A 13,465-nucleotide genomic window follows, 5' to 3' on the forward strand; every position below is an offset into this window, starting at 1 on the left:
AGCTATCTTCGTATCAAAGTCTCATAACACTGTTGAGATAGACATATCTTCAGTGCAGTGTAATTATTCTTGCATGCAAAATTATTATGTAAATAAATTATATGCATTTGTCGTGTAATAAATACGCAATACGCAATTTACTTGATAATCTCTGAGAAAATTCCGCTGATTTTTTTATTTATATTTACATAGAGAATATTTTGATTAAACATTGAAAATTTAATATAGTATGCTGTTATTAGATTCTTAAAGTAAATATATTGTTCAAATATTGTTTAAACGTTATCAAAAAGTAAAACACTTCTTATTTTTCATAAATGTTTTTTTTTATATCTGTAATCTGAAAATAGAATATAACACAAAATATTTTAATTTATTTATAAATATTAAAAATTATATCAGTAGTTTCAAAACTTATCTAAAAGAAGCTTAAATTTATTTATACTATATTATTTAAAAACCTGTTCCTAGATAACATAATACTCTCAAAAATATAAAGATTCTTAAAATGCAAAGATTATTAAAACATTTTTTTAAGCGCCTTTTATGATATCGTAAGAGTGATTCATTGTCTATAGAAGTTTATTAATAAAGCTTTTTTTTTGTAATGCATTGTATATACAATCTCGTAGCAGATAAATTACTTCCTCAACATTATTGATAATTTATAGTTGGCAACTCTTATCATTTGCGCCAGTACATGTATTTTCCTGTTGTGTATTCATGAGCAGTAGATTATGTTTTTTTGTTGCGAAAAGAGTGTCGTTGTCATCATCAAATAAACAAACAATATTATGCGTATTATCATTTTCGAAAATTTATTATAATTATAAAATATCAAATTAAAAAACTTTTGAAAAAATAAACTAAATTAATTCCGCAAATTGTTGAGATGTGTGGTGAAAATCTCAAACTTTGGTATTATGCATTTTTGATTTTTGTTTTATCTTCGGAATCTCTGCAGAATTTCACGAATGACAAGCAGAACAACAACTCGATGGCGAAATATAAGCTTCACGTAAACTTTATAAGAAAGCATAATAACGAGACAGAATTCATACGGTATTATTTCAGCGAAAATTTCTTCAAGAACAACGATAATATTCCATATAATATGTTCCGTTCTAATTCCAGAAATAACGATAGCGAAGATGATGACTTAATGCAGTATAGAGTTTCTACGCGTTTCGTAAAATATTCTGAGGAAGCTAATAAAATGTCAATGAAGCTTGGAGCAAATTTTACAAAGATCGACAATGACAGTAATTCTAATAATGAAAAAGAAAATGACAATAAAAATTCTATTTCACACGAGAAGTGCGACAATATTACTTGCATTCAGCTCTGTTGTCCTCTTGGCAATCACTTAATTAACGGGAGTTGCATTAGTGGAACACATACAGATAAATACATTTTTCCGAAAGTGAATAATAATACGTTAGATATGTATGGAATGTATGATATATCTGAAATATATGATATATCTGAAATGTATAATATATATAATGATTTGAACAATGAAAGTAAAAGAGTGGACGAATTTTTTCAATTGATCGTTCGAAATCAGTGCCAAGAAAATCAATATGTCTCAATAAATCCAAACTCTCAAGATGACCGGCAGAAGTTTATAATTTTCGCAAACGGGATTTTGTATCTTCCTATTTTCGGAGTACTCATGGACTCAACATCGTATTGTCTGGCTGTCGCAAATCATAGTCATTTTATAGTGATTACTTGCGAAGAGATGGTGATCGATAGATTAAATGGGAGGAATTATGCCAAGGAATTTTTTTATAAACATTTGACTATATATTGGATTTGCCGCATAATGTCTATTCTGTGTATGCTAATAATATTTTTGGTATACTCTATATTTCCAGAACTTAATAGCATACATAGTTTCATACTGCACAGATACAGCAGTATGTTATTAATCCAATACATGACCGAAATTATAATTAGAACTGAAATAATAAATCAAATATATTTCTGTATTGTAGAAGGTACAGTATAGCCAAATCACTTAATAATGCAATCAATGCAATGTATAAAACTTGATAATAACAGCAATAAGCTGAAACTAAAAAATTAAATGGCAGAAATGGCAAGGCGCAAATATTGATGCAAAAATTTATAATTATTAATTTTAATAATAACTGTATTTTTTAAAAATGTATTTTTTGGATCGTTTTTTTATCCATCTTCAACATAGATAAAGATATATAAAGATTACATTGGAATTTAAAAAATGGATATATACAATATTTATTGTTTTAGTCAAATATTAAATTATAAGGAGCAGTCAAATATAAATTAAACTTTTTTCAAAACATTTTATTTGATCAAAATATTTCCAACGCATACTCAAGTCATTTTTCTATATATCCTACATATCCTAATATTTTTTATTACACGAGAATAAAAAAATTTCCAATCCGTTGACAAAAATGCTTAATGTTAGTGGAAACTATGTAGAAAAATGATTTGAATGTACATTGGAAATATTTTGAGCGAATAAAATGTTTTGGAAAAAGTTTGGTTTATAATTGATTGATCATAATTTAGAATTTGACTACAATAAATATTGTGTCAAGTTTTAAAGTTCCAATGTAATCTTTATATATTTTTATTTATGCTAAAAATGGAGCAAAAAATAGATCAAAAAGTACATTTTTAACACACACTTATTACTAAAATTTAATAAATTCATATCTGCGCCTTGATTCTTATTTGTTTTTTCCGTTTGTATAAAATGTGACTTTTTTGTGTATATTACTTAATTACTTTCTATCAATAAAACTTAAATGTACAATTTGTTAAAGCTTTAAACGCACAAGGATTAATAGTAATCAGAATTAAAATTTTATGTGCACTTTACAATCATACAATTTAAATTTAAATAAATATCTTTTTGTTCGTGCTATTAAAATTTTGAAGAGTTACGTCTTTCTTAAATCAAAACATTATACAATTTAATAGTAACATGTATTTATTAATTATGCATATTGTATTTTGTTATAAATTTTTAGTATTTCGAAAATTTGTTAAAGTAAATGAATATTTTGGAGACAGATGTAGTGGTATTTATCTATTATATTTCTTAAGTACAATCTTTACTCGATAAGTTGTTTATTTCATTGTTACAGGTCTTGTCATGTATTTCTGTTCTTTGGCAAACGCCTTCTGGTTAAATGTAATGAGTTTTAATATGTGGTGCACATTTAGGTAAATTACTAAGTATATTTTTCACGTTATACTTTATTTATAATATGAATTAATTTTTATAAGATCGTGATTCATATTATACAACCGGACAGGATACGATAAACTATATTCATCTGCATGAACATATATTTCAATTTATATCTACAACGCATACACAATGTAAAAGTAAAACGAATATCACGAAGATCGGCACTGATTAGCCAGACTTTACTCAATAATTACTTCTTTCTGAAGCGTTTTTAAAGGAAAATGGTACAGGACTTTTCGACTCTGTTTGGCCCAATCTACCTTCATACTTCGGGTGTGTCAAAATTTTTGGGACACCCTGTATATATGTATATACAAGGTGTCCTAGACCACCCGTACACCTCTTTTCTTTTAAAAACTAAGATAATTGTATCGTAATACTTTTATGTACAGAATAATAAGATCAATCAAACGATGTAAAGAAAAAGTAAATAACTGTTATAAAAAAATATATTGCAAATAATTGCATACTTTTTTTTAAAAACAATTATTTTCTGTACACTATTTGATTCGTCTTATTATTCTGTACATAAAAGTATTACGATACAATTATAGAACACTAAATAATTTTCAAGATATTTTATATTTTATACTAAAATATGTCAGATTAAAATACAAAATAACTCAAAAAATTCTTAATGAAAAAATACTTTATTATTTAGTGTTTTGGAAAGCTCTCAACATAAGTTATAAGAATATAAAATAAAAAATAGGGGATTCCATTTAGGAAATTAAAGGTGTTCTCGACTTGATCTTAATGATGCCATCCAAGATCAAACCAATGACACTATCTTATATTCCCCTCAAAACCATACAATTTTTGTTCAAAACGTTTTTCTCTAAAATATTCAGTTTTTGAAAGAAAAGGGATGTAGGACACCCTGTATATATATATACAGAATTCGGCCGAATAACACGTACAAATGGGCACAAGGCGATTCCTTATGAAAAAAAAAATAAGAAAAAGAAATAAAATAAAATTTTTTCATTTGAAACTTTATTTTCAAGAAAATTGAGTTTAAATATTCATTCGGTTTAAATTCAATTTTCGGTAAGATATCATTTTCCGTGCGAGAAACGTATAACACTTGTTCTGATTGTAAACAATGCTTTGCGATTTCTACGTGTTTTTTATGTGAGCAATTAGTTTCTATTCAGCTATCAAAGTGATGAATTATATGAACAGAGAGTACATTTCAACAGTTCTGATAAGAATAATTAATAACAATAAATTTTTCTTGCTAAAATGTCTTTTTGTTCTTTCTTGAATCCTATAATTTTGAAATATTGTTGATACAATCAGAACAAGTGTTATATATAGCACGGAAAATGATATTTTATCGAAAATTTAAATGGAATGAATATTTAAACTCAATTTTCTCGAAAACAAAGCTTCAGATAAAAAAATTTTATTCCATTCCTTTTTTTTCATAAGAAATCATCTTGTGTCCGTTTGTACATGTATTCGGCTGGATCCTGTATATATATATATATATATATATATATATATATATATATATATATATATATATACCTATGATCCGAATCAATATTTTATAATAATGTCGTGTTAATTATTGATAGTATAAAAAGATCTAATCTGAAATGTATACATTTTATATGTTGGAGATTTCTGTGACTTTCTTTTTCCAAAATAGAAATTAATTTTTGTTTTATAAGATTGCATTTCATAATTAAAAGCAAAATAATATAAAAGTATTATTAACACAAAGTTTTGAATTATTTATAAAATCTACTAAATTGGAAAATATAATTTACAATATAATATGCTATACAAAGAATTACTTTCTTAAAAAACTACTTTCCTACTTCAATAGAAAATTTTCAAGTGACTGCAACTTCGTCACTTTGACTCGGCATTTTAAAATGCACTAATTGCTTCAGCCTTTTGCACGAATAATTTTTTATTTGTAAATCTTGTAAAATTCATAAAAATGTTACCATTTTTTTCATTAATTTGCATTGATTTAAATGAAGAAGGATGCAAATGCAATTTTTATTTGATTTTAAAGTAAAGATTTAACTTACTTTAACAATGCATATTGATTGAAAAAGCAACTAGTGCATTTTGAAGTGCTGACTTTTCTCTAAAAATTACTTTTTTAATGATCATTATATGATAATTTTTTCACTAGTAAACGCTTAAAATCAACAGATTGATTTTACTTTGATAATGAATGACTCGGCAAAAAAAAATCATAGTACATTCATTAAAAAAACAAATTAAAGATAAAACTCTGCTATTTAAAATCTAATTAACAAAATTGTACTACAATTTTTTTTTCTCCAGCATTCTTTGACAAATTCTTGAAAATTGATCAATCGACGGATGTTGATTTTTCATAATGTAATTTTGTAACAAATACAAAGAATTGAACTCTAGACTAAAAGATTTTGAAACTAAAAACTTTAAACTTTAACGCCTTTTAAATGATCCTAATCCGACTATATGCGACAAAGTTGTAATTATTTAAAAATTACCTTTTCTATAGAAGAAAGTTTAATTTTAACTTTTTTTTGTAATGTATTAGGACCGTGGCACATAAAAAATCTTAAGCAGTAAGACGACTTAAGAATTTCATCCATACAGAATTTTCAGCGTTGCTTAAGTTTTAATATAGCTTTTTATAGCTTTTTTTTACCTGTTAACAATACAAGATATTCAAATTCTATAACAAAAATTGTTTTCTAATCGTTTCAATTAAATGTTTTCTTAAATAAAAATATATATCATATTAGTTAAATATTGATATATGTGAATATTTGTTTTATATATATTATTGTATCATCGTTTATCTGTATTTAAACGTTGTACAATGTGTAAATTATTTTTCATAGTTGACAAGACAGATTTTTCAAAAACTTTGACTAAAAGCATATATTTTAATGTGCATTTACATCTCAATTTTTTCTATATATTATTGCATAAATAAGTGTTCACTGCACAGAAAAATTCGCTCGTTACAAAGAAATGTGAAACAACAAGAGACAAAGAAATTGATGTATTCTATCTGTGTTTGGGGCGGTTCCTTGATTCTCACTATTATCTGTATTATCATAGAACTTATTCCAAACAACAGCATGCCAAATTATATGATCCGACCGCAATTTGACACCGATTGGTGTTGGTTTGGTGGTAAGTGTATGTCATTGTTGACATAGTTTTATTAAAGACACATTTAATTATGTCTAACCCATCTGAGATTTTATGTAAAAAGTTAAAGTATATTTTTTTATACTTGTAATATATGTTGTAATATGAGAAGATCATTTTTTTTCAGATTCTGTGGCGTATCAGTTTTATTATCTCTGGCCAATAAGTATCTGCTTTATTAATAGTATTTCTTTATTCATCTCTACGGCATTAAAGATCACGCGTTACGAGAAAGCTACAGCTCGTCATCTAGGAAATTCAGAGAGCCGATCTTATAATGATAACAAGAGATGGTTCGTACATTATTAACTTATAACAATGCATAACTTATCTTATTACTAAAGTGTATGTTGCTATATTTATTTGTAAATGACAAACTTAATCGCCTTTAGTTATTTCCAATACAAAAAGAAGTTGATTATTTTTAGACTTCTCTATTTGCGGATATGTGCTTTCATAATTATCTCTTATACAAATGTTGCCGCTGTTGAATCACAAATATGTTTTTTCAAAAATATCTACCATTCTCAGAAAGAGAAACAGTGAGAATATAAAGTCAAAATAACTACTTTAATTTTATTAATTCTTTTAACATTAAAAAATTACTTTTTTAAAAAGATCTTTTCAAAAATAAGTATAAATAACAACTTATTTTTCTTTTTTTAAACTTGAAATTTAACTTATTTTATTTTTATATGTATAATATAATAAATTTTATTTTTATATGTATAATATTAATAAAATTTACATTATTTTCCTCCGTATACAGAATGGGCTCACCCATTCCGGTCGAACTTTAGGATTTTATAGAAAATTTAATTCTAAATAAAATGTTTTCTATAATTATAAGTCGAAAAATGTTCCCTTAAAAAATTAGCGTCCAAAAACTTCTCAAATAATTTTTACAAATATCGTGCATTTTTTAACAAAAAGTACCAAAATACAAGTTGTAGAAAATTTAATTATCTTTCAAATAAAATAAAAATGATTGTAGTACGTTCTATAAGTTTTAAGATAACCTGTTTCAAATATACAAAACACTGTTTTTTCGTCTAGCGGTCAAGTTTTTTAATAGTATAAATTAATTCACTAAAAACAATTTATTTTTCGGTTGTTCAAATTAATCGCCATAAGAAGATAAAAGGAAGAACAAAAATAAAATAAAAATAAAATAAAATTTAATAAATTTTTATAAAAATCATTAAAAAAATTTTTTTTTATTTCATACAAATAAAATAATTCTTATTTTTAAACTCAAATAGCAGTAGAGTATTTTTAAAAAGTTCTATCATCATTTGCTAAGAAATACTTTTTTGTACATATGAAACTGGTTATCTCAAAACTTATAGAAAATACTACAATCATTTTGACCTTATTTAAAAGATAATTTAATTCTCTACTATTCTTATTTCAGTACTTTTTGTTTAAAAAAACGCATATTTTTCGTGACATTTATAAAGATCGTGTATAAAATAATCGTGATTTCAGATTTTGGTTTGGTTTGTTTGAAAACAAACAAACTGATACGACACAACGCTAACTTTTTAAGGAAACATTTTTTTTATCCATATAAAAAACATTCTGTACAAAATTAAATTTTCTATAAAATCTCAAAGTCTGACTGGAACATTTAAGCCTATCCTATATAACTAAAAGTATGAAATAATTGTGATTTTTTTCAAAAAAATTCTTATTTTTATATGATGCATCATTTATTTATTAGAATATGTTTGTTTCACTATAATTTTCATATATTATAATAATCAATCATAATAATCAATTATATTATAATAATAAATCATATAAGGTTTTGAGAAAAATAAAAGAGATACATTTTACATTTGTAGGTTTAATCTATATCTGAAATTGTTTACCATGCTGTTCATTTTAATGATCGTAAATTGGATTATAACAATAATATCAGCGTTTTTGGTAGTTCCTGTTGAGAATATTGCTTCATTGCTGTACATCGCAAATAGTAAATTTTTGATGGACACTATACAAGATATTGGTTTCTTAATCATATTCGTGTGTAGGAAGACAATCATGCGACTGCTATTAAAGCGATTTTGTCAGAACCGTGAATCTGTTCCCAAAACCTCGACACGAATGCTACAGACTTTAACAAACTGAACTATCATGTCAGTTATAATTCTTCTGTAAAAAAATACGGGAAAAACCATTGTGAAAAACAAACCATTGTGAAAAAAGTTCATTTCTTGTTTATTATATTTCCTCATGTATGTGCCTTTTTTTATCTAAAAAAACATGTGATATCTATGTGATATCAATTGCTTTGCAACTTAAATAATTTTAATATTAATTTAATAAAAAATTAAACAATGTTAGTATTTTCTTTTTCTTCCTTTATTCGTACTCTTTCTATTCTGTATTGAATAAATTTACCAATTATGACAATAAATATATTTTCAGAATTGCTCTCAATTGTATTAGACAGTGATACAACATTCTATTTAAAATAGAACATTTATTATTTTTACCGGCATTTATAAATAATAAATATGTTTTATGAATGATATGCTTTATTTCGTCTTAAAATTTTTTTGCGTGATATAACTTTTGAGTATATTATTTATTAACACAATATATTTTAACTTAAATAGAAATTTTTTTATAGAAAGCGAGTTGTGCGAAATATCTCTATTCGATCAACTTATATCATTTAGATCAAAATATAAATTTAAATTGAACCATAATATGACTATGAGTAATGTATATACATACACGTTAGTTAAAAGATGCTAAATAACGAAAATTACAAACATTTTACGTTGTCTATCTCTATGATCTCTTTACGCATTAATTTTGTTGCAAAAAATTATTTCTTTTGTCTGAATCGATTTATGAAAAAAATTAATTTAAAAAAAATTAAAATTATTGGCGAACTTAATGTACTAGATAATAGTAGTTATTATAGGCTCGAAAATCACATTATATCAAGAATGATTTTTCTGTAGGAAAAAGTTGAATTTCTGTAAGCAAACAAATAATCACGCAAAAAAACTATTTGGTAAAATTAATCTTTAGTTTTGCTATGCACAAAAAACTAGTGTAAATCAAAGATTAGCAGTTAAATACCAATTAATATTGTAACTTAAATCTATAATAAGAAATTAATTTTATATTATAATAGCTTTATTTACAAGATGCAAAAATAATAGATTTTAGATCTTTACATAGCAAAAACATGTTATCTTTTAGTATTCAAGAATAAAAATCAAGTATAATTACTGTAATTAATTGTCAAACGTGATTTGAGACCAAGAAATTTATAATAATTTTACATTGTCGTATTGATTTTCTGAAGATGCTGAAATATAAAGTTATATTACAGAAAATCACTTTATTTTAATATGCAAGACGAATATATCTGATGTATTTCTATCTATTATCTAATAAATAATTTATGTTTTATTATTTATTTGTCCTTTTTATTATTTATTTAGTTTAATAATTATTTAATTATTTAATAATTTAATTATTTAATAATTAATTAATAATTATATAATTTATTTAGTTTAATAGTTATTATTAAATTATTCATTATTTATTAACTTTTTATTAATCAAATGTATTATTAATTAAATTACTACATAAGCATAAAAATAAAAATTATATGATATGATTCTGCATATACATAAAAATTAAAAAAATGCGTCATTTAAAAAAGTTAATATTTTAAAATTATTGATATAATTATGATTGTTCTAATATTAATAAAAAAAGTAATTTTTTAAAAGTTATTTTTAAATTATATTTATTACACATACACACACACACACAAAATATATATATATATATATATATATATATATATATATATATATATATTGATAATACTGAAACTAATAGAACATTGGATAGGTAAAATAAATTTAGATACATAAAATTAATATGTATTTTTATATTAGATCAACTGTAATATGTACATATATTGAAAAATATCAGAATATAAAAATGTTATAGATTCGGAAAGTAAATACAATACAGAATATAATATACATAAATATAGATAAACATAAGAGTTTCGAAATAAAATAGATTTTTGAAATATATAATAATCGCAAGTTTTGACAAAGATCGATTAAAAAAATGTTACATGTCGTAGTATCTATTAAAAAAAGAAAGATTATATTCCTTTTTCATTAAGAAAAATATAGTTGCACAAACTCTTGACGAAAAAGATTAAATGGCTATGCTGCACTAATTTTGCTTCAGAATTTATTGCAGCATGGTCATTCTCTTCGTTATCCAAATCCTCATCTGAATCTGCGTCTAAAAAATAAAATAATTTATCTCTTTTAATATTTTTAATGTTAAATAATATTTATTTAAAAATAACGTATATATTATATACCATATGGATTGTTATCTTTAAATTTACGTCGAGTATTACATAAAACAGCCATTGCTATAATGGCTGCTTTTGCTGTGGGTGGGGAGATTTGCATTCCATTCCATAAAGCACGGAACATGCTCTTCCATTCGCCAAACAACGTTCCATGATAGTCCGGGTCCGTACATGGGATGCATTATAACGCTTCTCAGCAGGCTCACGAGGATTCAAAAGAGGAATTGAAAGATATGGCTTGGAAGGATACCCGGAATCTCCAAGCAAGATACCTTTTATCCTACCTGCCTGTAAAATTAAAAGTATATATTTATTATAAATTAATTAATTTAACGTTAATGTTTTATGTTGATGTTTACACATAGTAATAGATTAGATTAGATTAGATTAGATTTACTTTATTGATTCCCCTTGGGATTACAATCTCTTACAATTACATCTGAACACTTACAATTTTACATCTAACCAGATCTCGATCTGACCTGATCTGACCGATCCGATCCTCGACTGTTGATCTCGATCTGACGTCTGATCCGATTGATCTTGATTCTGACGCGCGGTGCTTGACGCTGACGGATTGATTTATTGATTTCTGATGGATTTTACGAGCGATTTTGATTTCCGGACGATTTTTGATCTTTCGATGCCGGATTTTGAGATTCGCGATTTCGATAGCCGAGATCCGAGATCTGGATGATTCGCCGATGATTTCTTTATTCGAAGCGCCGATCGATTTGAGATCTCGAGATTTCTCCGCCTCGACTGATGCCGAATATCCATTGTTTGATTGTCCGAATTTGATTCTTTATTCGAGAAAGCGGACAATAATCCGCCCATTTTGATTTGTTCGGATTTTAATTATGGTCTGATACTTTATTTTAACCGAAAGCTCGACTTAATTTCGTGCCTTTACTCTTCCGCAGACTTTGCATCTTACTTTACCTTCCAATCCTTTGATCCTTTGTTGGTTTTATTTCGGATTTCTTCCTAATTTTCCCATTTTATAGTTTGTTCTTTATCCATCCGGACCGACGACGGATAATTTTTCTTGTAGTTTCTCCAACTTTCTCGACTTTAATTCACTTATACTCACTTATTGTCCATTAATTTGAAGAGCTATAACGCCCTAACTACAATTCTTGCCACTTCCCCAAACCTGACCGACATAGTGGTAACCCTTCCTTAGCCTATCTCTTATCTGTGCTTCTTGTCCTCCATTCTTCTGCATTACATAACCCAAGTAAGTAAATTCTTTTACCTCCTTTATAATCTTCCCTTTCCATCTCCAACTTAAATTGCTTTCTTTTCCTCCTCCTTTCCTAAACCTTAAGATTTTTTACTTTCCCACATTTAACTCCAACCTTCTTTTCCAGATAGCCCTCTAACCTTTCTATCATACTCCTCATTCCATCCTCCTCCTCCGCAATCAAAACTACATCATCCGCGTATGTCAAAGTGTAGATCTTCCTCTCCCCTAACTTAACCCCTCCCCACCCTCCTCTACTCATTACCTCTTCCATATCTGCCGTCACCAGATTAAATAAGTGAGGGCTCAATGGACACCCCTGCCTTACTCCCGTCTAAAACCGTGCTCCCAAATCCTCCCCTCTCCTCACCCTGTTTCTAGTCTCCCTCAGAATATCCTCACTTCTTCTAACCAGCCCTCGCCTCACCCCCCTCTCTCTCACCGCTTCTACCAATTTCCTTCTATCTACCGAGTCGAACGCTGCTTTCAAATCTATAAAGAACGCCACTAATTTATCTTTCTTCTTCTCCAGCTGTCTGTTCACCAAATAATTCAGTATGAATTATTGTCCATTGTCCCTAACCTCTTTCTGAAACCCGTCTGATTCTGCGGTACCAATCCCTTCTTCTCCACCTCATCCACTTAGTCTACTTGCCAGCACTGAAGCATACATCTTATAGAGCGTCGAAGTCAGCGACATCCCCCTATACTCTTCTTCTCTCCTCTCCTCTATTAAGACTACTTTTATCGATTTATCGATCGACGCGCCGAATTCTGAGATTTTTCTGATTTCGACGACGGTTTTTCCATTTTGTTATCGACGATTCGATGAGCGGAGATTCGACATTGACGTTCTTATTCTGATGCTTTATCCATCGAAGCATTTTATCTGGACATTTATTTTGACGCATTTCTCGATCTATTCGGGATGATTTGACGCATTTTCGATTTCTTAAACGATTTGTTCGAAATTGACTTTACCTCTTTTCGATTTCGATGATCTTTGAGATTGATGCCGAGACTTATGATCCCGACGACGCGACGGATAGACGACGATTAACTTTTGACGGATCTTTATTTATCTTTAGCGATTTCGAGTTATTGCCCGGGATTTTTGCATTTTAGGGAAACCATATTTATCGGAAATGTTCCGCGCGGGATCTCTTTCGATCTATTTACTGATAGATTGCCTGACGACTCCGGACATTTATTTATCTCGAGATTTTATCCTTTAATCGAGCATTTCCTTATACGTCCATTCTGCTCACCCTTCACCTGTTCTTGCGTTAAAGTCCCCACAACATTATTCTATCGTTTTCCTTTCTCTCCGCCCATTCATCAACTCTTCCAGCCTCCATATCCCTCAACATATACTCCTTATCACACTCCATTTCACCCTCCACTTTAATCTACTCCATTA

The 13,465-nt window shown here is 27.3% G+C and overlaps 1 protein-coding gene across 1 annotated transcript; it reads left to right on the top strand.

Moving 5' to 3' along the window:
• The first annotated feature begins 759 nt into the window (after positions 1-759).
• Positions 760-8,560, top strand: LOC126851923 (G-protein coupled receptor Mth-like). Its single transcript, XM_050596258.1, has 6 exons — positions 760-1,062; positions 1,135-2,003; positions 3,147-3,225; positions 6,222-6,409; positions 6,555-6,720; positions 8,275-8,560. The coding sequence occupies exons 1-6, from the start codon at positions 893-895 to the stop codon at positions 8,558-8,560; spliced, it is 1,758 nt and encodes a 585-aa protein (XP_050452215.1). The 5' UTR covers positions 760-892.
• The last annotated feature ends 4,905 nt before the right edge of the window (positions 8,561-13,465 follow it).

This window comes from Cataglyphis hispanica, chromosome 9 (genome assembly GCF_021464435.1).
Source record: "Cataglyphis hispanica isolate Lineage 1 chromosome 9, ULB_Chis1_1.0, whole genome shotgun sequence".
NCBI lineage: Eukaryota > Metazoa > Arthropoda > Insecta > Hymenoptera > Formicidae > Cataglyphis > Cataglyphis hispanica.

Excerpts from the sequence above, each read along its gene's own strand:
- LOC126851923 (XM_050596258.1), top strand. The coding sequence starts at position 893 with ATGTGTGGTGAAAATCTCAAACTTTGGTATTATGCATTTTTGATTTTT. Across the intron at positions 1,063-1,134 it reads AACGAGACAGAATTCATACG|AAATAACGATAGCGAAGATG; the intron begins GTATTATTTCAG and ends TTCTAATTCCAG. Across the intron at positions 2,004-3,146 it reads ATATTTCTGTATTGTAGAAG|GTCTTGTCATGTATTTCTGT; the intron begins GTACAGTATAGC and ends TCATTGTTACAG.